The following is a 25,814-nucleotide window of genomic DNA, read 5'->3' on the forward strand; positions in this document are numbered from 1 at the left end:
CAAGTGTTTTAGTGGCATATTTAATCTTAGCAAAACTACTAAGTCCTAAAGAGTATTGCCTCGACTCTCTAACGGGTCAGTAACATTTTATCATCTTCAATACACTCCGCTGGATTTAACAATGCAGCATATTCTTTATAGAATGATAAGGAAAAAATAAGGATTCAGATGGGAGATTTATTTTACTCTTACTTTGGTACTGTGATGAAAACTGAAATATGAGACTGGTAAGCTAATTACGGCCACATTTATTTTTACCTTAAGAGATGATAGTTGATGAATAATTCGTATGTACGTGTGTCGATATAATAAAACGCTGTACCTATATTCTATGTAATGACTCTTACGTTTAATATAAGTAGTTTTTATTTTTAACGTGTACACAATGATGGAAGATGAAATTTTAAATACATCTCCAATGCAAGAGCTGGCGTATTTCTTTGAGACTAGAACTATTCATGAAACAAGTATATTGGATTTACAATAAAACAAATAGATACAAATTGTACTTTCAATGTCACCTGCGAATTGTACGCTTTGTTTGTCTATATCTAGACTTACACACACAGCTGCACCCTATGTCAGTACACAATTTATTATCTCCTCCACAAAGGTGATAACATCAGGAAATGCTGATTACCTAGGATTCTAGACCTGGGGTCACCTTTATTTTCACCTGCAAATCACCCGTGGATCACCAGTTCACCTGTTGGGTCAACCACAAGTCATCAGTTTCATACTACTATGCAATGGAAAAGCCGCGCAAGGTAAAATTGAAAAGAAAACTATATTTCACTATGATAACAACAAAAACATTATTGTTTAATTTCAATAAAGTACAGTTCTATTATTTTTAATATGTGCTATTTTCATCTATCTTTTTAATAATGGTATTGATATCAAAGCATATTGTAAAGCAGTTCCCTATGGGCTTGTCTTAAGGACGTTGTTTACTCAGGGTTTGAGTTCTCAAATCCGGATTGTTAAAAAGTTCAATTTAATGAGTAAAATTTGTTTTAAATACAAAAAGTATTTATGAAATGAATTATTATTGACATAACAATTGATATTTTTACTAAATTATGGAATTAGGCTCTGACAAATTTTGACTTTTAGCAAAACAGAGGAAATTCGGACAAATTTTTTTTTCAGATTTTGTTTTCCACTGAAATATTTTTGGTCGTACTGTAATATTTAAAGTTAAGATTTTATTTGTTAGTCAACATAATTTTACTTATTTTTTGTTGGTTTTATCTTGCTCTTTCGTTTAGATAATCGAATGGAACACACTACACAAATATTGAAAAACGCCTAAAAATGATAAAAGACACCATATCTCAAAATTTTGATCATTGACCTCATATAAATTTTATGCCAGCAGAGAAAGGTCAATATACCTAGTTTAATACTATAAATGTTTTAGCATTATCATCAATTAGTTTTTTGTTATATTGAATCAGTAGTAATTTGAAAATTCGGACTAGAATATCTATAAAAATTGTGAATGAAAACTTTATGCTTTGTATCTATTTAATGTCACTACCATTCATACACTGTATTTCATTTGTTAAAGAGTAAAGCAAATTGTATTATTTTCACAAGAAAATTTCAATCTTAGTGTAAAATTTTTATGGATTTTTCTTAAGTTTTCAAAAAATATTCAATGGCCATTAACTCAAAAAGTAGGCCATTTATCTACTTTTTTGAAAGTGAAGAATAACACTACCATGTTAGGTCTATAACACACAATAGTTGGTTTTTCATTATCATCAGTGGAATTTTTTTTTCATTCTGAGTAAACGTCATCCTTAAGTTGATTTTAATGTGTGGTTTTCCATGAAATCATATCCTCAGCGGGGTAATGTGTGTGATATAATAAACTTACAGTATAAGGATTGCAGTAACATTTTCCACTAGTTACAGGTGCACACCAAAATTCAAATTATATCAACCATTTTTTATCTATTTTAAACCATGAATCATTTTGCGCAAAAAAGGACAATATTAAATTAGAAATCTATTGTGCTTTTCTTCGGCTTCGTTTTCCCAATGATGTCGTTATCTCGTGAAACAACGATTGAATATCAGAAACGTTGAAAGGCGCAGTGTTCATTAGAATTCTTAAATAGTTCTCGAGAGTACAGTGTTTGAATAATGCTTTGTTTTGAACTAGATAGTTTTGATTCAGAGCAGTTTGTCGATACATGATGAGTAATGAATGAAACTTACCCTTTTACAATTTGTAAGTTATAATGAAATTGATCTTATATTTTGTCTCTATCTTTAACACTTATAATTTTTTTCAGAAAATAAAACGGGTTTTAATCAGTTATTTTTCGTGTTGCAATACAATTGAAAAATCATGTAATGAAATAGCAATTGCACGGTTTTTTTTCTTCAAAATAGTGTAAATATGTGTAGTATATGAGTAGATAGGGCTAGAAAAGTATTAATTAGGTTTTACTTTTTCCAGACGAATATTGTACCTATTCGTTTCCATTGCAACGCTTTTATCCTACCTATGGATGAAAGGAAATGACTTTTTGAACTTCCCCCATACTTACAAAAGGGCATACGATGCAATTGTGTTCCTGAAAACACACAAAACTGGCGGATCAACCATAACAAACGTGCTTCAGCGTTTTGCAGAGTACCATGACTTAAAGGTCGCATTACCAAATAAAACATTTGGACAACTACGTTATAACTATTTTGGTGACGTAGGCGAGGCCCTATTACGTGATCAGATTTATGATTCCCATGGAAACATGACGTTTGATATTCTGTGCAACCACGTGATATTCAGCGCTGCAGCTTTTCGGAAAGTATTCAAGAGGAAGACGTTTTATTTCACTATTATCCGGGACCCTGTGACCAATGTGTTGTCGGCAGTGAATTATTTTGGGTTGACAGACGGGTATATCCAAAGCCTGCTTATGAAAACGAACACTTCTGTCTTCAAGTATCTCCCAAGGTACGAGCCAAAGAATGTGTATTTGTCGTTTACGAACAACAGACAACTTTTTGATCTAGGGTTTCCACCATGGAAGAGTCCTAGGAATCTGATAAATGTCAGACAGTTTATCAGGGAACTGGAAAATAATTTGCAGTTTGTTATGATAATGGAATATTTTGACGAGTCTCTAATCATAGTTAAACGATTATTGAACTGGACGTTTAAAGATATTTTATACTTTCCCCAAAACAAGGGTAGGGAAAATTTGGTCGCAAATTTGACGGATGGGGACAAAGGCGACATCATTAATTGGAACAGAGGGGATGGCGTGTTGTATTCTCATTTTTTACAAAGATTATTGAAAGAAATAAATAAAAATGGGCCTGGTTTGAAAGACGAGGTGTCTGTGTTTCGGCAGATTTTACGCAAAGTCTGGGATTTTTGTGATCTTGACGAGCAAGATGTGAGCCTGGCGATTGATCGAACGCTTTGGGACCCAGGATTCATGTATCGGTACGACGAGTGCGGCTTGCTTCGTCTTAATGAACTACAATATCTAGAAAGATTGTACAAATACGCAAACAGATAAAAAAAAATCCATTATAAAAGTCTTACTTTCGTTTTATAGGTCGAAGAATTAAGGTCATATTATGCGTTATTGCTTTATCACTGGCCTTCTAGTCAGTTACAAATAAGCAAACGTAGCTATGCAAAGGATTTGACAATGATACATGTAAGTGAATTGGTGTCCGAGAACAAAAAATGACAAAATAGTCCATGGTTTACAGTATTCCCATTCGTTTTAAGCCGACAATTGTGTCACTTTCCGTGGGCTTTTCCTGATGTATAAAACAGTCTGTCTCCGTGCTGGGCTCGGGTAACACGTTTGGCGGGAGGGAGTACATGTTGTGTTCGCGTGGTATTTCCAGCGTATCCAGGGTCGGCCTGCTTTTATCATCAGAAGTGCTTTCACTCTTCATATCTACAGGAACAGCAATGCCGGTAATGGCATCTGGAAAATTAATTCGAGAAAAAAATAACAACCAACATGTCAATTAGGGTAACTTGCACGAATCAGTTAGTAGCATAAACAATACCATATCTGACCTTGGGAGTATAAGTTATATATTTGTATTAGGGGTACTTCGTTCTAATCAATTTTACCTTTACGTTATCATTCTTTTCTTTGTTTATGAAATGAGGTTTGTTGAGAGCACTGACAATGAGGTTTTTTTTCTCATTTTATACCTAAGTACTGCATTCTCTAACACGTAGATATTTAGGGTGGCTGGGTGGTCAACAAGCTAACCATCAGATCTACCTTACACTTTGACATGTTATAGTAATGGTCATAAACTAACCCAAATATAATAGCTGTGAAACTTGGTCGTTTTCCTACATCTTTATACAAAGCTCTTCTTCTTAAGAAGATTAAAATAGTCTAAAAATGACCAAGACCATCGAGCCTTCTTAATTTAAGATAATACATATGCACCTACATGTGCCTGGTTGTGAAATGTTAGGATCTGTCCCATCGTCGGAACCCCCGGGTTTTCTATCCGTTATACTGCTTTTGAAAGCAGTGTAACGCATAGAAAACCCGTGGGTTTCGACGATAGATGAACATCATTGCTGGGCATATTTATTTTTCCTTTTTTAAATGTATATATAAGCATTCGAAGTTTATATTACATATTAAGTATTTTAATTGTTGTCACCTTTTTTCTAATCATTTTTTTTCTCTTAGACAATGTCATATGGAATATGTTTTATAAATGAGTCATTCAAGCTATTGGTGATGTAACAATCAAACGTGCTTTTTCCCGGAAAACTGCATTTGTACCAAATCACTCACAAAAAGAACTATTCTGTCCAACATAATTACAAAAATGAATTCAAGATTGAGTGCTTTTATCTTTTTGTCATATTCATCTTCGGGGGCAACATCTAAGAGAGTAAAACATTTTTTTAGAATTGCATAATGAAAATAATTGTTTTGCGGTGTCAATGTAATAACATTCTTGGGCTTTTCGATTAAGATTAATCATAGAGTGACAGTCAGGTCGCCAAGCTTGGCACACCTAGTACACAATGCACCAGACTCCTGAACAATGCAAATCATTAACGTATTCCTCTGGTAGTGTCTTTTTGTCTTCTGCTATTTGACTGGATATCAATTTAGAAGTTGGTGACGCGATTCCATCTTCTGGTGACACGGGCGCGTGAAATAATCTATCGATGAGAATGTTGTCAGGGAGTTCTTGTTGAATCTCGCGAGACTTGCCCTTAAACAGTAGTCAATTTATAAATTTACAATAACGAGAACGGAAAATTTGTGGTACATTTATGTGTTAGATATTTGATTAACCTTTTAAGAAAACTCGGCTTTGTATATGTTCAAGTATTGTCTAGAAATCAAATATTGTTCTGAAGTTTCTCGGTAAAACATTTAAAGAATTGTAATAATACATGTTTTACCATAATATACTAGTACTCAAAACGCTTTTCAGTGAGAGTTATATACTTATATAGAATATGTCGATTAGTATTTTTCTTTACTTTTCGAGAGCAATAACGTCGCAATTGTTTGAATTTATGCAATTTTTTCTCTTTTCTTTCATAAATTCTGATTATATACTTAAATTGTTTGTTGTTTTTTGTGATATAAAGAAAAAAAGATTAAATATCTTTTATTTAATCATATTTGTCTATATCGTATGCTCATAACGGCTTTTTCAAAGAATTGAAATGACAAAAAACACGAGATTTCTCCAAAGATATGATACGATATTTACAGTAAAACACATTTTAAGCGAACACGCTTATAATGAATTGACTCTTACAGCGAAGTGAATATCATTCCCCGTGTTATTACATGTTGTCAACATGACAGATATAACAAATAACGCTTATAACGAAGTAAAATCGCCCATCCCAGGGACTTCGTTATGATAAATGTGTTTTACTGTATTCTCCGGGAGACACGGCGTTTTGTTCGCCTTGTCACCTGACTTTCTAGAGCAATCAGATTACGCATAATAAAGAATAATCATATTGATGTATTCTTTTACTAATAACTTTTGCCCTCTAAACGTTAACTTTATTGCACCAAAACTTGGAACTGCGTGTATAAAGAATACCTTTTTACACCTAAATATAAGAGCAATTATCGTTAGAGTTACATGTACATTAATTGATACTTCAGTCTTTCACCACTTCAAAGGATGAAAGGATTGACAACGATCTTACAAACGTCTGTTGCTTTTTTGTACTCAATATCCAACAAATTACGTGATACCTTAAAGAGACAGTACACCACATCTTATTAAAAAAAACTCACTTGAAAAAAACTTCCGATCGGGTTCGTTATTTTTGTACTACTCGTAAATGTATATTTAACTTTCAAAAAAATTACAAATTTCTTTATGAAATCAATTTAATTGTTTCATTAAAATTAATAATTGTGTATAGCCAATAAATATATACATCACAACGTGTTACAGGGTTCCGCCTTCTATGCTATTACGCATGCGTATTTACGATTATAAACAAAACACATGCAGGGTTCGCGAAGATTCGCCTTTACAGGTTTGGTGATAGAAATATGTATTTTCTACTTCTCACAGGTGATAATTGTTTTCTAAATTAACCAGAATTATTATTTTGTAAGCATGTATTTTGCGTTTTTATACACAGGAGTTGCTACAATCTAAATTCATTTTGTAAGTGAGGCCCCTTGAGGGGTTATTTGGCATATTTATGTCTTTTCATTTTGAAATGAACTGAAATTGGTAAACCATTTATAAATTATCGAGGAAGTGATGATATGTTCCGTTTAGAGGGCCTATTTTATCTCGTATTCCATGATGACCGTAATCGGGCAAAGATCTTGTAGTTTTCAGCCAATGTTAATTACTGTCAATCAAAATCCACATGGTACAAATAAATGATATAAGATTAATGTGGTTTGTACGACCCTTAAAATTCCGGAAGCTCATAATTACGTTTATTAGGTATGTGAAAGGGACTTTTATTTACTTCAGCTGTCACAATCAAAGTTGTTTCTTATTTCCTAACGATACAATAGGTAAATCTGAAGTTAAACACACATTGTCGGGTGTTTTAGCTGTACTGTCTCTTTAACAATTCATATGTAAAAAATGTAATCGTGTTTTTACAAATACCATCCAATAAACTACGAGAACACTTAAAAATACATTTATACAACATGCATTCGTGGATGTAATGTGAATGTATTACCATCCTCAAAGTAGGTTATTTTGATTTCTGCGGAGGGAGTTCTCCCACTCCCGTAACAGCCGGACGCCCTTGTAATGCAGTAGATCACCAAGGTAACGCCAAGGACACAAAAGAAGACACCGACTCCCAGCCCTACCACGTCGACTTCACTGAAAGAAAGCAGACGACAAGTGACGTATTACCTCTGTCCATTACGTTATCTATCACCTCTGTCCATTACGTTATCTGCTGGATCGGGTCAGGGGACCCTAATGCAGTGATGACGAGGATGATGATGACAAAGATAGAGATTATGAGCGGAGGAATATTTACGGCTTTTCGAGATCCGGTCCTCTTCTCAACGTCCGTTATCATAAAAAAGGCCTTTTTTGTAAAGTATTTGTCATGGAAATTGAAAGATTTGTTACGTTTTTATGACAAAAGTGAAGTACTTTTGTCCAAAGCAAAACCAATAATGCACGAGAACCCTTTCTTATCATTTTTTGTATTTTGTTTTGGTTTCTATAGTAGTCTTTGTGTTTTGTTTGAATGGCTGTATCTTTAGTGTTATACAAGTGTTACAGTGGTGCCATATACCGCTGTGGCATTGAAATAAAGCTATATGATGAAAAGGTCGTGTTTAAAAAAAAAGGAAGAAAACAAAAGAACTGACAATCAGTGATATCTAAATTATGTAAATTTTATGACTCCCTAGACCATATTTTTTTTTTGCTGTGAAATATTGTTATGTTATATATTTTGTAAATTTCTATATGGAAGATAATCTTTCTATGTCCAGTAAATATCATAATGAAAATGGTATGTAATAAAATATTAAAACATTACATGTTATTATATCGTCATTAGATATAATAGAACATTGCATTGAATATCTAACATCTAATGTCTACACGCCACTACTGTTTTCAATGTTGCCATAGAAGAAAATTATATATTTCATGTAATTGCTGTTTGAGGGAATATGTTTATCAACAGACTAGGAAAATTCAAATTTAATTACATAAGACTACAGTTGAAAGAATAGTCAGCAAATTGCACGACGAGGCAGATGGCTATTAACTTTCTATCGAAAAGAAAATCATGGTTTGAAGATTTTTTTATTTTGAGTTTGGGGATAATATTGATTTTTACTTGGGACTTCAGACTCATATTTCTCATTACATACATTTGCACAAATTAAGGCAACAGAAAAGTAGGATATTTTTGCGTAATTTATCCAAAACCAAATATTTATAATGATGCATTCGTCAAATCATTAAACTTAACAATTAAACTAACATGAAAAAAATTAATCTGATTCTTATAAATCTTTTCGCTTCAATTTTGGGTTCGTTTTTATGTTTTGGGTTGTTTATTTGTTTGTTTGTTTTACTATTTTTGGTATTCATAGGGTTTCGTTTCGTTTTATCGGGAATCATTTTGTCTCGATTTCATCCAGCTATTTACAGGTGCTTAGGAGAAGGACATAAACATTCTTTGAGTCCATATTCTGTAGATTTGTTAAATACTGGTGAATCTACATTGACTCTAGTTTAAAGCAATAGTGATGGATTTCTTCACGATACTATCTATCATAAATGAATTATAATTTCATACCCAGTCGAGGCACTGATATCGTCCTTGCAGTATGCTATTTTAATTATAATAGCTGTTTGTTGAAAATAAAATAGTTTTTGTTTAATTTCACAAAGTATGTTGTCCTGGATTTAATTTGCAAATTATAAATCAAAATTTAATTATAGAGTAACAACTGTAGAATTCCTTTAATATACAATTAGACAAAGTTAAACATAGTCTTAAACATGCAGTAAAGAGGATGTTAACGTGATGTTGCCGTGATAATTCCATATAATGATCTAACATCTAATGAGACTAAATACAGATAAACTGATTGTGTATAATTCACCATCATAACTATGCAAAATTATTTTAATAAATCCTTTGTGGCTTTTTTCTCAGCGAACTAATTCCATAGATACGGGCAAATCACGCGATTATATCCTTCATTCCCTGTATAATTCAGTAGTTGCAGGAAAGTTTCAAATAGTCCTAGATGTCATGAAATTAAATTAAACCAGTTTACACTTCCTACATGTAGCTAGAGTATCCGTACCTAGATACCAAATCAATTATGATACCCGTGCCTAGATGGATGTTGCCAGATCACTGTATCATGCTATTGCACACTTATTTAATGGCTATATCACCAGTTCACTGTACCTAGCTATAGTATTTGTACTTAGATACCAAGAACTAGCTGGTTTGAAAATGATATTTTATTGAAATCAATTAAACAGATCGGAAACTTCTAATCGGTAGTTCTAACAACTTACGAGTTCCTCATTGTTAACATAACCTGTTCAGTGTATTACCTAGCTATAGTTCCCGTACATAGATGGCTATTACCAGGTTAGTGCATCTTGGTACAGTACATACATGTCGCAGAAAGTACGACCTAATTAAGGAACTGACAATGTAGGCTTTTGCAAAGCACGTGCTATTAATTTACTTGCGCATAATAGTTTGGCAGAGTAATTATTCATGTCCATATCTTTCAGAATACAAATTAACAAATATATGTAACTTTGTGGCTTATAATAATTTTCAATATGAACTATTACTTAAGCAATAAAATAATTTCTTTGGTGATTCATGTGGGTTATGAAGGCAGCGACATTGCAGAAAAAAAATACGTAACCCACGTTAGCGGGTAAATTCGTTCTCATTCTCAAATGATCGATGTAAATATATAATATACCTCACTATTAACATTGTGTCATAAGGTGAAACACTTTATGCATACGAAACTTAATACGGTGCGATTAACCAGACTTGTACTTTTTTTTATTGCACTGAGCAGTTTTTTTAAGGTTTGTTCAAACATAAATAACAACAAACAACGTCACGGGAAACGTTGACTACTCTCTGGAAGAGAAAAAACGTACTCACCTTCAAAGTGTCATTGTCCGTTCTTACACAAATTTTGTAAAAGAAGAAATGGAATCAAGCTTAACGAGGCCGAGTACAGAACGAGTACGCACGCTTTCGCGCAGCGTTTCATTTGTATTGTGACGTCATCTTTTTGCTTGGTTGACGCCATGGCGTGATAGTTTCAACTGCAGATATTCAGCGAAAATTGTTGAAAAAATCTCGTTTGATGCGTTAAAAGAATGTTATATTGTGGAATAAACATAAATGTCTCGAAGTATAAGCTATATTTGGGCTCGGGTCGAAAACATGAAGATGGTTCAGCAAGCCTAGCCCTCTGTCACGTTTTCTTAACCCGCCTAAATATAGCCTAATTCATATATTTCAAGACAGTAACCATGTATTTTATATTAATGACCCTTAATATGTGATGTTATATATTTTTTTAATACTTAAATATTTCTGAATGTTTTAATAATACTATATAGATCACCTTTTCCACCTTTGTCAAATAAAAAATAGCCATTATCTGACGAATCAGGGAAATTGGGCATACAAAAATCAACTTTGATAAGACCCCTGGAACAAACCAGAAGGTAAAAGGTTTTTTTTATTTGACCATTTGATGCCTTTTAGCAATAACTTTAATATGTAGAACAGAAAAAGAAATCCCTAGGGCAAAAATTTTGAAAAAATGTAAAAAATATGCAAAATTGATACATTTCAAGCAAAATCCCATAGGGTCCTATGTTAAAGATTAACAAACTTTGAGATGACCCCCTAAACAAACGGTGTGGTAAATTTCTTATTTTTTTTTATCTTAAAATAATAATTATATCAGTAGAAATTCATGTAAAAAGGTTCATCCAAAAATCTAGGGCAAAACAAATTAGACCCGGCCTCGTTAAATAACATATTGAAATGGGATTTTTTGACATATGAATTCAAATAACCCACTTTGAAGTTAAATGTAGAACAATAAGTCTTTTGAATGAGGAAGGACTGGAATTAAATGCAAGTACAGAATATTGTTGGGCTTCTGAAAGTTCGACAAAAAAGGATGGAATTCGGATTGTCAGGAGTTCTACAGACCTCGACATACATTTCCGGGAGTAAATCCTCTGACGACACATTAAGACGTCACGCTTCCGGAGCGTAATAGAATGACGCTGGATACAGGCCATTTCTATGGGGTTTTTTATTCGCAGTAAAATCATTTTGCAGAGTATCCCGAGAAATGATGATAAGGTCTTAATGGTATCAATGAATATTTATGAGATAATCTACTCTACTGAAATCTCTCTCTCTCTCTCTCTCTCTCTCTCTCTCTCTCTCTCTCTCTCTCTCTCTCTCTCATAATAATTCAATATTTAATAAAAGTTTAATTACAAATGCTACGTTTTATTCCGAAGATATTTATGAGATGAAAGAACAACACTGTTGAAATGAAATGAACATAAAAAAAACATACTGCACTGCGAAACGTTAACACAAAACAAATTTATTTAGTACTCACTTTTTCTTTGGTAGTGAGAAAGAGTTGTATAATAGATATGGAGTCGTCACTCGTTCTGAATGAAATTCTGTTTCCGGTTCCGCCGTCGTGAAATTCATCTGTTCTCGATAGAAATCCAAACCGTCATCTTCTAGAAATAAAATGCGACTTTTTTATTAGAAATCGGCTGTCGTTGTGTTGAGTGCGACAAATGAAAATTGAGCAATAATACTTAGCATTAAGTAAAACAATAGAAAAAAATCAGGTAAGCGCGTGAGTGCATGCTTTATCCATCTGTTCACTATTGACAGAGTCCACAAACCGTTTTGTGAAATCGGTATTATGTGTTTATTCTGTTCGACTATTATGTAAGCTGGGAGGAGTGTGGAGCAGACCGTTGTGTTTGCTATAAACTACAATCAGTTTTCTTCGATCAGTTTACAGTTAAATTGAATCCCCTCAGTGGATTTAAAACAATAACCAAGACATTAGGGAAAATTTTTGCATGAACAAAAAACATATGAATTAAGAATTTATTATGAATTGACTCAAAATGATGAACACCAAAAAAAAGAAGTTTTTATGCCATTATTTAGATAATTTTGAAATTTATGGTTTCCATAATCTTTTTCTGAAAAATCTCAATAATTCGATTACAAGTGCAATGAATTTTTTCGCATTGCAGAAATCATCACAATTTTCCTTTCTTTAAATATTTATCGTCAAAGAAATTTGAATCAGGTGCTTTTTAAGATCGATGAAAGATTTCTAAAATGAACTTTACAAAATTTTGCAGTGAGAAATAAATAATTGTCTACCTACCTTTCTCGGAGTCTTTAATGAAAGTGTCACACAGCAGACATTTGGCTCGAGTTTTATGGAGGCTGTAAAAATCACTTTGCCTGAGAGGTTGTATCGATTTTTTTCCCTCTGCATTTAGAGGTTTGCTACCTATAAATTTCTGTGTCGTTTTCCGAAGAAACCGTCACATACTTCGTGCTCAAGTTTGGCTTTGAAAAGATTCAATTGGCCCAAGGCTCCAAATTATATAATCTGTTGAAAGTGTCGGTCGTGAGAGCATCTTGGAATGAGCTTTAAAATGAACTAATTCATTTTTTCCCCAGATTTGTGCCTCTTTAAGATATGAACTTTTTGTTCGTAATGCCTTTAAATAATGCCAAAATCTCATTTTTTTCCTGTAAAAATTGATTGATATAACACTTCCATTATTTACTTGGTGCACTATTGCAGCTACACGTATGTAAATAACCAAGCATCCAGACTCAAAGACATATCAATATAGGAATAATCTGATTGGTGATAAATGATGAAAGCACAATGACAAAATCAGTTATCAGCTTAAAATTGCAGGACTCATCCACTTCAAGTAATGGCATCTGCCATTTTTACAAGTAATACACAGTCATATCCCTAATATAATACACATGCCGTATATAAATTCCTGAAAAGCCGATTATATGTGTTAGCTTCGAGGCAAAATAAAGAATACACATGTCATCTACCAGTACATGTAACTCTAGACGTGGTTAATTGATCTGTTCAAGATTATTTGTAAATCATGCGATAGGAAGACTAATTCATTGAACAAAGTTATAAATCTATTATATTAAATCGTAGCTTCAGTGATGAGGAGGACTGAGGAGTAGGTGTATTACCAATGATTCGGTCAAGGGAACTCTGCTTGGATACAATGCATATACAGTGTTATTTTACCTTAGTTAGCAGTGACATGTACACAAATATTGAATTATGTAATCGCATCTCAGGCAGTTATCTACAGAAGTAGGAAATGCACGGCAGGTGCACCTGACGTTATATATTTTTCTCATAATAAAAATATTAGTAGATATATTTTTATCATGAGAAAAAGATAAAATCTCAGGTGTCTGGTGTGGTACGTGGATCAAATTTCACAAGTTGCAAATCATCAGTGATTGTGACGTGTGACTTTAAAGCATTTCTCTCGTGCTTTCAGCTGTTCAACATTCAGATGGTAATGATCTACATGATCTGTGATGTATCTGTCATTCCCAGAAGGGAATTGACCCCTAGGATAAGTTATAATAGTGATTGGTATTTTTACTTTATCTTGTTCTGTATAGAATTCTGGTAACTCGAGGCATTGCTTTGTGTTTCTGGTAAGAGACAGACTACATGTTTGTCGTCTTTTGAGAATGAGATCGACAGTTGACTAAATCGGACGAAGGTTTGCGTCAATGGACTGGAGTATATTTCTTACACGACAAACTGTGCTTTACGTAAATGTCACTTCCTTGAAATTCTCACCTGAATAACACATGATTTTATTTATGTGTCATCCATGTGTGTGTGTGCTCGTTTCGCCTGAATTTTAAACTATTTGAAAAAAAATTCTGGAGAATAAATTACAAGTTATATTCATATAATCACGATTGCAGGTAGACGCCTTGTGAATAGTCATAATATGTTGTCAAGTGATGAATAATGATGCATATATAATTATAAACATGTATAAAGATAGAAACTGAAATCTCAAATGAATAGTTCATGTACATTGATGATATGACGTCAGTGCAGCTAGAACGTGAACGGTCAATCACAGATTTTTTTTTACAGAAAATGTATGATATCAAAGGCGTCCACTAAAATCTGGGTATTCCTTAAACACATTCTTAAATTCAAACCACGGTTTTATATCAATTTCTCCTTTCGTTTTACATCTTCCTACACAATCAACATATACCAGAGTGACCTCTGATTATTAAAAGAAGGTTATGGGCTACATATAGGCTACATATAGGCTATCTGACATACTCATATAACCTTTTAAAACTTAAACTCACTTCTAGCTTGCCGTAATGTACAATAAGCTTTAATAAAACTTCAAGTTTCATTTTTTTTTTTGGGGGGGGGGGGGGGGGGGGGTAAAGAGGTCTGAAAATTCAGTCGAAATTAGATTTGTGTTTAATCCTTTTAACTTTAAAGAAAAGCCATTTGGATGTTTAGTCTAGATGTGTACGAGTATATATGCACGTATACATGAAACTTCAGAGAAGAGAGATCAATCTATTTGGTATATGTATAGCCACACACAAGCAGCTTCGAAACATCTCATGATAAATCGCTCTTATGAAGTAATTGTAGTGATGCAACTTTCCCCTATATATTTAGATATTATGTGTGCTGTACATATACGCTTTAGAGATATTACCCGCCTTGTTCGTTAGACTGTGTTTATTGTGATTGTTGACCAAGTTTGACATGATTTGGACTAATACCAAGCATTAGATATTGATTCGCCTTCGAATGCAGTATTATAAGTTACATAAAGATGATACACTTCATTCATTCAGAGATTTATAATTCCGTCTAATTACTACAAAAACTTCCAGACTCGCCGCCCAATTTAAGACCATTGCAATTGTCTTGTTTGAAATGATAGGCAGGGTCGCCTTTAAAAGGTAGAAAATGTGAGATTTTTGAAAATTTTCTTATCCAGAGGCAGGTAAGGAATAATTATAACAAGATTTCGATGTGTACTTATATCATTGTAAATTCAATATTCATAACCTCCCCATGAGTCACGATCGAAGGAATCGACATTAAGACCTGTAAAGAACATATATAGAGGTTCCAACATAAGATAACTGATAATGTGGCATCAAATTCATAAATGGAAATTTCGGTTTGTATCAATAGTAAAGGGGTTAGAGAAAGGGGTGGGATGGGGGGGGTTAAGTTATTAAAAAATGCGAGCTATCCTTTATAACTGAAAATACGCACGCGCTATCTGGAGTTGGTCATTTTTAATATTAGTCAAACATAAATTACTGTTAGTATCGGATTATTTTATGATTATAATGATAGTTTTTTTAAACAAGCTATACGTGAACATGTGGTTGGAAGGATTTCAAGTTTGTAGTCACCGTATACCAGACACCATAATACATGGTATCAAATGGAGGTGGTATTATATAAATATATATCAGTAAAAAAAAAAAATTCTAATTGAAGGAAAAATAGAAGCTGCAATTGGTATCATAATTAAATGAAAGTTGTCAAAGTTAAATTGAAAGTTCAAATATTTGTTATAACTCCTGGAGTTAGAGGGAGTAATTGCTACCGTAACGATGAGCGATGTAGCCCATAGGCCTTATGTAACATATTTGCTGTGCCGTTAAATCAAACATCCCCAAATCCAAATTTGTTGTAAAATGCAGTTAATGCCCAGAATATATTATAATAATACAAATATTTATTCATTCCAATATTTCAGAAGAACACATTGCCATGTATCATACAGCTGCAGCAGTTAACACCTGTTCATCATGCACTAAACCCACGAATGGTAACATCCAAATATTAAATTCAGAATGATTACATCTAAATATATAATTCAAATGAACAACACATTATTAATCTTAGCAATTTTTATATTTTTTTTTTCATTTTACACGAGACACAAGAAAATGAAAGTCCAAAATGAAAGTAAAAGTAGAGGGCACTCCTTTTACACCGACCCTACGTAATCAATCAGCGTGTACACTAAACACACTTCACATGATGAACGAAGAGTCGCAAGAAAACCCGACAACGCGTGAGAATAAACGTCATTTTTACACATTTACTTTCAATCAATATACTTTGCATGCAATGTTATCGTCAAATTAATGTGTACACATTGCCAAAACACAGTGTCATCACCCCATATTGTAAAGTTATTAAACTGCACCTTGCATCATGCTCTCAAAATAAAAAAAAGTTAATGATTGAAACAGATGTTGAGTGAGCGAGCTGCCACGATGGCGCATGTTTATGTTATGTCAGGTCGGTTGACTGTTGTCCTTTTAGGATTTTCTGGATCAATTTTGTCGCTTGATCTGTAAACTATTGTCAATGACACGTTGATTTGTTCAATAAGGGTTGAATAATAATCTTACAAATGACGCAGAGGATTCTATTTTCAGTCAAAGATGGCACAAAGAGAGATGAACAGACTGAAGAGGATGGAGGAAACCTTGCATCTGTTGAACAGAAAGATGCCTTTAAAGAAGATCCATTGTCAGAAATAGAGGGTACTTGACTTTATATATGAGGAATTATCAAATAGAAACTTTTCACATTGATGATTCACATTTTTTCTCAATTTATGAACATTTTCTATTTAAAAATATGAGGCTAACCCATATGTTAGTTATGTGCTTTGATTTTAGCCTAAGTTGTATGGTTAACATGCATGCAATGTATTAACATGACATTGCCAACCTGTCAATCTTTTAAAGTTATTTTCAACGAACATGAAGAAAAAAAACCGCAATACATGGAATGTCATACCGACAATATATTTTTTTATATGATAAATGTCATATAATTTTTTTATGAAATACAGGCACGTAGCATCACTTCTCACAGCCACATTTTTCTTTAATTTACATAATATATATATAATATTGCATCATAGGGGAGTTGCCCCCCCCCCCCCCATTTTTTTCTAGAGTATGTATGAAATGGAAGAGAAAATGAGGAAATCAAGTCTTAGAGTGAAATCAAAGGTAAAGGAATACTAAAAAACTGTGTCCCCCCCCCCCCCACCCCACACACGGATTAGGATTTTGAAGATTTTATTTTTTTTTTGGGATGAGGTTGCCCCCCCCCCCCCACTTTCAAAAACAATTCTATGTGCCTGAAATAACTGTAAAAAAATTAAAGATGAAGAAGTTCTGTGATGTGTTATATTGTGCTAATAATGTAAATTTCTAGAATTGATCTTACTTGACTGCAAGGGTTTTATACATATTTTTGAAGATGAATGGAGTGTACACAATGAAACGTTTGAAACAATCAGTGGTGAGGAATCTGACGTGGAGGATAATGTGGAACCCTACCCTGTCCGTCAGCGGGAGGAGAATCCTGACCTCCCGGAGACCTGCACGGTGCTGGAGACGCCCCAGGGCAGCAAAGTGTATGTTGTGGGGACCGCCCACTTTAGTACTGAGAGTCTGAACGATGTCACTAGAGTAAGTGTGTTTTTAAAATATGTCAACATGCAGCTTGTAGATCGGATGTAAATTAATAAAATACCAGTGTGTTACTTGTACATGGAGGGAATTTAGCCCTGCAGTGAAGGCTTAGCTGTATACTGTAAACGTCTTTAAATTAATTTCACATGTCTAAAATTTCACGATTTCCTGTGTAAGTACCTCTAATGGTGTTTTTAATTTCACGGATAATCGATTTCTTATCCAAGAAAGGTAAATCCTGATTGTAAAAAAATCTGATGAGTGATGAACCTGCATCATGTATATACATTATCTTCTTTTGAATAACGTAAAAATAAAGCCTTATTCACATTAAGTGCTTTATGCAAATAATAAAACAAGATTGTGTTGAATGTTATAAGAACTGGTGTATAAAGCACATTTTATATTTTGCACCTGAAAATTAGGGGGAAAACTTAAAAGTAATAATCAAAAGAAGTACACCTTTATAATCAATCAATCTTAAAATGAACTGCTCATTATGAATGCCGATCGCAGACAACGTCATGGTTGTAAAGGAGTTTTTGAAGAGATGTCCGGATAATAAGTGACAATTAGCCCCCGTGTTCATAATGGCTTCGATTAGGCAGCAGAGATAAAGGTGAAACGAATCTTCTGTTATAAATATTGTTTAATTATGATATTATTTGTAATAAATTAACTTAATACTCATGCTTGGTATATTTAATGAATTTTAAATATACTATGATTGCAATAAACAAGTGGTAACTTCGGCCGCTCAAGCACACTTGCATCTGTAATGGCAGCCTACACGGAGATGGTGAATGCACAGTTCGATATTCACGGGGGCTTAATGTTCACGGAAAATTGTCTGACTGTGAACATAGTGAAATTAAAAACACTGTAAAGTTTTCCATGTCTACAGTAGTACAGTATATCCTGAATATTATAATTTATCATCTTTACTGAATAACTATTTTACTAAAATTCTTAATTGAAAGTACTTGTAGTTGAAAGAACTAACAGGAGAGATCCAATATCAGCTTTATTATATAATTCATTAAGTTATATTACATGTATATGATAGCAAACCTAAACAATCTTCGATGCTCAGTCATGTCCAATAACTTTAAATTAGCCAGATTTTTTTTAGGTCACCTGAGTCACTCAGGTGACCTATTGCAATTGGTCTTCTTCCGTCGTCGTGCGTTGTGCGTCGTGCGTCGTGCGTTAACAATTTTACATTTTTAACTTCTTCCTGAAAACTACCAGGCCAATCGTTACCATTTTTGGTGTGAAGCATCTCTATGGTAAGAAGAATCTAAATTGTGAAATTTATGGCTCTACCACCCCTGGGGTGCCACGGGCGGGGCCAAATATGCAAAAAAAAGCCAAATTTTCAAAAATCTTCTTCTCTACTTCCACACATGTGAGGAAAAAACTGAATGCATGGTTATGATGTCCATGAGGCCCTCTACCAAAATTGTGAAATTTATGGCCCCTGGGTCAGGGGTTCTGGCTCTAGGGTTGGGCCAATATGGCCATATAGTAAAAATGTATTAAATCTTAGAAAATCTTCTTCTCTACTCCCATATATATTTGTTAAAAACTAAATGCATGGTTATGATGTCCATGAAGCCCTCTACCTTAATTGTGAAATTCATAACCCCTGGGTCAGGGGTTCAGGCTCTAGGGTGGGGCCAATATGGCCATATAGTAAAAATGTATTAAATCTTAGAAAATCTTCTTCTCTACTATCATATATATTTGTTAAAAACTAAATGCATGATAATGATGTCCATGAAGCCCTCAACCTAAATTGTGAAATTCATGACCCCTGGGTCAGGGGTTCAGGCTCTAGGGTGGGGCCAATATGGCCATATAGTAAAAATGTATTAAATCTTAGAAAATCTTTTTCTCTACTCTCATATATATTTGTTAAATACTAAATGCATGATAATGATGTCCATGAAGCCCTCAACCTAAATTGTGAAATTCATGACCCCTGGGTCAGGGGTTCAGGCTCTAGGGTGGGGCCAATATGGCCAAATAGTAAAAATATATTAAATCTTAGAAAATCTTCTTCTCTACTCCCATATATATTTGTTAAAAACTAAATGCATGTTTATGATGTCCATGAAGCCCTCTACCTTAATTGTGAAATTCACGACCCCTCGGTCAGGGGTTCAGGCTCTAGGGTGGGGCCGATATGGCCAAATAGTAAAAATGTATTAAATCTTAGAAAATCTTCTTCTCTACTCCTATATATATTTGTTAAAAACTAAATGCATGATTATGATGTCCATGAGGCTCTCTACTAAAATTGTGAAATTCATGACCCCTTTGTTAGGTGTTCATGCTCTAGGGTGGGGCCAATATGGCCATATAGTAAAAATGATTTAAATCTTAAAAAATCTTCTTCTCTACTCCCACACATGTGGGCAAAAAACTGAATACATGGTTATGATATCCACAATCTCCTTTACCTAAATTGTGAAATTCATGGCCCCTGGGTCAGGGGTTCAGGACATGAGGGGGGGGGGGGGCAATATGGCAATAAAGTGTTAATGCATATAATTTTTAAAAATTTTCTTCGCTATTCTCACACATCTGTATAAAAAAAAACGACTAATAATTATGTTTACCAGGAAGTCCTCTACTGAAATTTTAATTTTCATGTCCCCTGGGGTATGGGTTTTGACACTAGGGCAGGGCCAAAATGGATGTATAGATGTTAATGCATATAACGTTAAAAAATTATCTTCTTTACTCCCACACACCTGAAAGGAAAACTAAATTCATTATTCTGTAGACCAGATCTTTTAGTTTTTCACCAAAATTATAGGTTTCACAGTTCTTTTTGAATTAAATGTGGTTGTCATTACAAATTTATAATTTTTCTACTCCAGTATGAAACCTAATTAATTAGATGCATATATGAGACTCCATGACAAGTTTGTGTATTGGATATATGCTACTCAGGTGACCGTTAAGGCCAATTGGCCTCTTGTTTATTTATACCATAAATCTGCCTTCACAGGGAAATTTGATAAGTCTTCTAGTGTAATACGAACAGGTATTCAACGAAATGTTTAGCTTAGTGGGTCCACAGAGATCTACTGTAGGTTCAAAAGGTAAAGGGGCCTAAGCCACTGATAAACTGGTACAACCTTCTTCTTTTTTTAAACTAAATTGATTTTAACTTGACGTATATATATAATTTATTTCATTATATCTATTGGGGGCATATTTGCAATAACTTTATAAAATGCATGGATACCATCAATAAATTTCTTTTTATTTCATTCATAAAATTTGAAGGGCAAATAACATTTTTATGATGAAATAAATATTTTGAGGCTGAGGGTTGAAAAACCTTAATAAATATAAAAAAAAAAAAAAAAAGGAATTAGTTTTTATTACCAAGGGGGGCAATTATTTTTTTCAGCAATTTACCTAACATGAAAGAATCCGGAATTTTGTATATCATAGAATAAAATCGCTTTTTCTGTTCAAGTTCTTTATTTCAATTAAATATCAAATTTATTGGCAATGAGCTACTATATAAACAAAATAACTCATATTACGAATAGACACACACAGAAACACTAAAAAATTCATAATACACAATTTGCATTTAATTCAAAATATGACATCAACGAACCTCCAATTTATGGCGGCGGTGCCACACACAGTCAATTAGTAGACTAGCGCACTCACTTGCAACAGGATGACTGTATATAATGCAAGGTACTAGTATCACTCACACGTTTCACCCGTTTCACACCTGAAGACTCTCAAGGGTGTCAGCGAAGTGAGACTCCGTATTAACTTGTTAAACTAGTTTAAATCTCAAATATTATAATAAGTTAATAAATAATTTCACAAATTAGTCTCACTTTGCTGATTGTCGTAATAGAATACAAAACAACTAGATAAATGTTCAAAAGATATTTTTAATACGTTTAAAGAAACATAATCTCTAAAAAAAAGAATTTGCGCTGAACAGAAACTCTATAAATAGAATAAGCACAGGTAAAATATACGGTACGCGATTCGCGCAAATACCACGTGTAATTTTAACCATTACATATCAATGAAAGTGTTGTTTGTTTATATCCCTTTGCTGAAACAGTTATAGTAATAATTGTTTAATTTATTTACCTAGATATATTAAGATTAGAATATAACTCGCTGACTTTGATATGTTGAATATATTTGAGGATAAAAATAAATGAAGAAATTATGCATATTCATAATATTGAATGCATAACAGAATAATGTTTGTTACATAAATTGAAATTTTCTTTACACTGCATTGAATTAGCTAAGGGATTTATTTTGCAACTTTTTTCTAAATTTTGTTTTTTCTCGCTGTTGAATTCATGTTTCATGAGTGCTGTTCTTTTTTTGTCACAAAGACATGCCTAGGCATTTTCTCTCTTCAATAATAGTTGTCACCACTGCCAAAGATGCCAGCTAGAAGGGAATGAATTGCCTTAAAGATTGATTAGCATTTTTGAACACTATTATAGCTGCTGATCGAGATTTACATTTTATATTAATTAACTTTGTACTGATCTTTTAAATATTTTTATCATTCGTCAGTGTTCATAACAAAAATGTATCAGCTTGGAAAGCAGTTTTGTGTAAAGTATTCCAGAAAAAATAGTGTGCTCGTTTTTATAAAGGAGGCTTAATTGTCAACAAACATATAACCATCAGTTCTGCATGAAATTTTAAGATATGATTTAATGTCTACCTGTAAGCTGTTATTTAGTTTAGAAAAATCCATATATTTTAACTTTAAAATTCAGACATTTTTCTATAGCTTTATATATATATAGAGCTCTTTTTCAAAGGTGATCAATAAAGTCTAAAAATGGCCACAACCATTGAGCTGTCTTAAGAATCATATTATACCCCTGGTAATAAGTATATGTATTTTGTTATCATAATATGAGATCTTTAATCAGAATTCCTATGCATTTTTTTTTGCATTTCCAGGTAATACAAGTGACACAGCCAGACATAGTATCAGTGGAATTATGCATGGACAGAATCAAAATACTCCAACTGGACGAGGACACGGTGCTAAGAGAAGCCAAAGACATGAACTTTCAAAAAGTTAAAGCAAACATTGCTCAGGTATACAGCGTAAATGTACATGTAATGTCTATTTAAACTTTCTATTCAGGTCAATGTGAAATTCAGAAAAACATAGAAAATTGAAGAAGAAAAAAAATGATTGAGAAAATTTAGTCAATTAAAACTTATCTTACAAGCCTTACAACTAATTAAATTTTTTTCTCTATAAATGAAGAAAAAAAATTGTCATATCAAATAATTATTTTAAGTCAACTAATTGCATTTGATTGCGTCATATGAATGAAGTTTGTTTTTGATTACAGAACGGACTGGTCCAAGGCTTATTCAATGTAATGTTGTTGAATATTTCGGCCCGCCTAACCAAAGAGCTAGGGATGGCCCCAGGTGGAGAGTTCAGACAAGCTTACAAGGAGGTTAGTCAAACTCAGTAAATATCTACTAGTCAGTGTAGATATAATACTGAAATATTACTACCGAGTCACCATAGTGCTCAAATTAACATATAGGTCACAAACATTGTGTTAACATGGGTCAGAGAAAGAAGAATTGTTAATAGTTTACATGGACAAAGAGGACAGTCAAACACAGTGATTACATAGGGGTCAAGTTAACATGGTGGTGATGACCTAGAGGTCATTTAAATCATATGATAACGTAGAGGTCAGTTTAACTTGGTGATAATACAGGGGTTGGATAATGGACAGTGCTGGGATAAGCATTATGAGAACAAATGTGATATTATTAAAAATATGGTGAAGATAGGTAATGATAACATAGCATAAAATTATGTAATATAACATATGCAAATGGTTTTTTTTTGGTTAGTTTTATTTGTAATGGGAAGGTTGAAATATTCATGACTGTTAGATATGTAAAGTCTAAATGTATTTTTCATTTTGATATTTCACCAGGCCAAGAAGATCCCCCGCTGTAAGCTACACCTGGGTGACCGCCCCATACACATCACCCTACAGAGAGCGTTCGCCCTTCTCTCCTGTTGGCAGCTCGTCAAATTTATCTGGCATGCGTGGAACTTTGATGAACCAATCAGGTAGATTCCTTGTAGAAATCTTATTGCTTCATATTAAAGTGAGTTAGAAAAGACTAGAGCTTTGTTTACAAAACAACAACTTCTGAGGCTTGTATCATGTTTATTGTGTTCCTAGAACCAATGATATTCATATTTTGATGAAAATGCCCATGTCAATTATTCTTGATAATAAAAACAGAGAAATAAAATTGGAAATTTTGAGCTCAAATCATGTCTAGATCCTTATAACATACACTCTGTATAATTTTGCATTTAATTCATATGTTATAAAATCTATCTACTATTGAAGCAATCTTTTAAAATGCCAAAACTATGGATAAATTTGTCATACAGAAAGATTTACCCCTATACATTATTATGAAGGTCAAAGGACTTTTTTTTGGCGTATCTTATTTTGAGAGCATTCCAACCATGCCTTTCTTTCAATTAAAGCATGTGAAATTGAATATAAAAGATAAATAGTAACAAAATCAAGTTGTGAATTGGCCTGTATTGTAGTAAAGAAGATGTTGAAAAATTCAAAGGCAAAGACCTGCTGGAACAACTCCTGGCTGAGATGACGACTGAGTTTCCAGGCCTCAGTCAGGTTGTGATTGAGGAACGAGACACTTTTCTAGCTCACTCACTTAAAATGGCAGCTGAGCCAATCCATGCTCCAAATGAACCAAAAGGTAACCAATCAAATCACTCTGTTCATGTTGTATTATTTGTGGATTTCAAATTGCATTAACCAATCAATCATGCTGGTACTTTTACATTATGAATTGCAGATACAATATATACAGTTACTTAAATATCACGTCTTGTATGTTAAGATTTGTTTTCTTTTGACCTGAGAAAAAAAAATACAGTTGTATATTGTATACTTACTTGAAGAAAAAGTAAAAAGACTTGTACATGCCAGACTTACTCTCTTTATATACTTTATGGTTGTTAATGCAACATCAAGGCTAGTTATTTAAATGTATGGGATGCTTATGATACATTTATCTATGTATGTCAGTAACTGACTGACTGATCCCCGCCTCATGTTACAGGTTACATCCCCACGGTGGTGGTTGGGGTGGTGGGGATCGGTCACGTGTCCGGAATCAAGGCCAACTGGGAGAAAGAGAAATACAACATTGACCAGATCATGGTGTAAGGCATCACACTTCCTTAATACAAACAAATGTATACATACTGCATGTGTTCATAACAATGCAGATGAAAATATGACTTTTTAAAAGCATGTGTTGCAGATAGATTAAAGGAGTTTGAAGAAAGGTGAATTATGAAATTCAAATTTTAGCTTTTCAAGTATAACTTCATCACCTTATTTCAAAACTATTAATAATAAAACAGAATTGAAGTCATTATTGTTTTCTTGAATTGAACAGTAATAATGTTATTTACTTTTACTCTTATCTCGTCCACAGGATTCCAGAAGTGTCCAGAGGCAGAAAAGTGATGAAGTACCTTTTTCGACTATCATTCTATGGAGCTGTTTGTTTTGGTTGTTATAAATTTTACCGTGTTGTTGTACCTCTGCTGACATGACCACGCCCTTTACAGGTCACCAATGATTCTATAGCAATGATCAACCAATGGCAGTTAAACCCAGTCAGCCAAAAGCCACGGCAGAGATCTCTGGTGTAGGGATATATGGCTGTTCCCGTAATCTCTCCACTGTTTAATGGTTACTGTAACCTAAATTCTTTTCTTTTTTTACACATAGATTTACGCAAGTACCTGTACATATATAATTAAAGTTTATATTCGGGCCATCTTTCTAGTCAAGTGCATATATGCACTTAATTACATTCATGCAATATTCAATTTTCCTGTGGATTTTGGAGAGAACTGGATTTTTTGTTCCTTTATTATTTAAATTTACAGCTTGTTGTTGTGTTTTATATTTATACCTGTATATTTGTATATTTGCTGTTGTTTTTCTCCTTTTATGTGAAATTGGTTATATGGTTTAAAATCAAATATATATCCTATATACATGTCTTTATAGATATACAGGAATAT

At 33.4% G+C, this 25,814-nt stretch overlaps 3 protein-coding genes across 6 annotated transcripts; 2 read left to right on the forward strand and 1 right to left on the reverse strand.

Annotated features, from left to right (window-relative positions):
* The first annotated feature begins 91 nt into the window (after positions 1–91).
* Positions 92–3,920, forward strand: LOC105317624 (galactose-3-O-sulfotransferase 2). 2 transcript variants are annotated; one of them, XM_066081067.1, is made up of 3 exons: positions 92–227; positions 614–767; positions 2,474–3,920. In XM_066081067.1, the coding sequence occupies exons 2-3, from the start codon at positions 745–747 to the stop codon at positions 3,543–3,545; spliced, it is 1,095 nt and encodes a 364-aa protein (XP_065937139.1). In that variant the 5' UTR covers positions 92–227; positions 614–744; the 3' UTR covers positions 3,546–3,920. The 2 variants fall into 2 exon arrangements, with proteins under 2 accessions (XP_065937139.1, XP_011412623.3); XM_011414321.4 differs by lacking the exon at positions 92–227 and having other exon boundaries at positions 509–767.
* Positions 3,557–12,659, reverse strand: LOC105317625 (uncharacterized). The gene is made up of 4 exons (XM_011414324.4): positions 12,462–12,659; positions 11,661–11,790; positions 7,217–7,365; positions 3,557–3,968 (listed from the first exon to the last, which is right to left on the reverse strand). The coding sequence occupies exons 2-4, from the start codon at positions 11,756–11,758 to the stop codon at positions 3,739–3,741; spliced, it is 477 nt and encodes a 158-aa protein (XP_011412626.3). The 5' UTR covers positions 11,759–11,790; positions 12,462–12,659; the 3' UTR covers positions 3,557–3,738.
* Positions 12,660–16,078: 3,419 nt separating this feature from the next.
* On the forward strand, positions 16,079–25,538 carry LOC105317623 (traB domain-containing protein). 3 transcript variants are annotated; one of them, XM_011414319.4, is made up of 9 exons: positions 16,079–16,236; positions 16,607–16,714; positions 17,445–17,656; positions 22,646–22,786; positions 23,050–23,160; positions 23,659–23,798; positions 24,297–24,469; positions 24,836–24,938; positions 25,217–25,538. In XM_011414319.4, the coding sequence occupies exons 1-9, from the start codon at positions 16,122–16,124 to the stop codon at positions 25,335–25,337; spliced, it is 1,224 nt and encodes a 407-aa protein (XP_011412621.3). In that variant the 5' UTR covers positions 16,079–16,121; the 3' UTR covers positions 25,338–25,538. The 3 variants fall into 3 exon arrangements, with proteins under 3 accessions (XP_011412621.3, XP_019918513.3, XP_011412622.3); XM_020062954.3 differs by having other exon boundaries at positions 16,159–16,248; XM_011414320.4 differs by lacking the exon at positions 16,079–16,236 and adding an exon at positions 16,312–16,466.
* Positions 25,539–25,814: the final 276 nt, after the last annotated feature.

Source organism: Magallana gigas, chromosome 4 (genome assembly GCF_963853765.1).
Source record: "Magallana gigas chromosome 4, xbMagGiga1.1, whole genome shotgun sequence".
In the NCBI taxonomy this organism is placed as follows: domain Eukaryota; kingdom Metazoa; phylum Mollusca; class Bivalvia; order Ostreida; family Ostreidae; genus Magallana; species Magallana gigas.

Coding starts and splice junctions, on each gene's coding strand:
- LOC105317624 (XM_066081067.1), top strand. CDS start 745: ATGCAATGGAAAAGCCGCGCAAG. Junction 768..2,473: donor CAATGGAAAAGCCGCGCAAG/GTAAAATTGAAA, acceptor TACTTTTTCCAG/ACGAATATTGTACCTATTCG.
- LOC105317625 (XM_011414324.4), bottom strand. CDS start 11,758: ATGAATTTCACGACGGCGGAACCGGAAACAGAATTTCATTCAGAACGA. Junction 7,366..11,660: donor TTCTCACTACCAAAGAAAAA/GTGAGTACTAAA, acceptor GCTTTCTTTCAG/TGAAGTCGACGTGGTAGGGC. Junction 3,969..7,216: donor AATAACCTACTTTGAGGATG/GTAATACATTCA, acceptor TTAATTTTCCAG/ATGCCATTACCGGCATTGCT.
- LOC105317623 (XM_011414319.4), top strand. CDS start 16,122: ATGAAAGTAAAAGTAGAGGGCACTCCTTTTACACCGACCCTACGTAAT. Junction 16,715..17,444: donor TCCATTGTCAGAAATAGAGG/GTACTTGACTTT, acceptor ATATTTTTGAAG/ATGAATGGAGTGTACACAAT. Junction 22,787..23,049: donor TTAAAGCAAACATTGCTCAG/GTATACAGCGTA, acceptor TTTTGATTACAG/AACGGACTGGTCCAAGGCTT.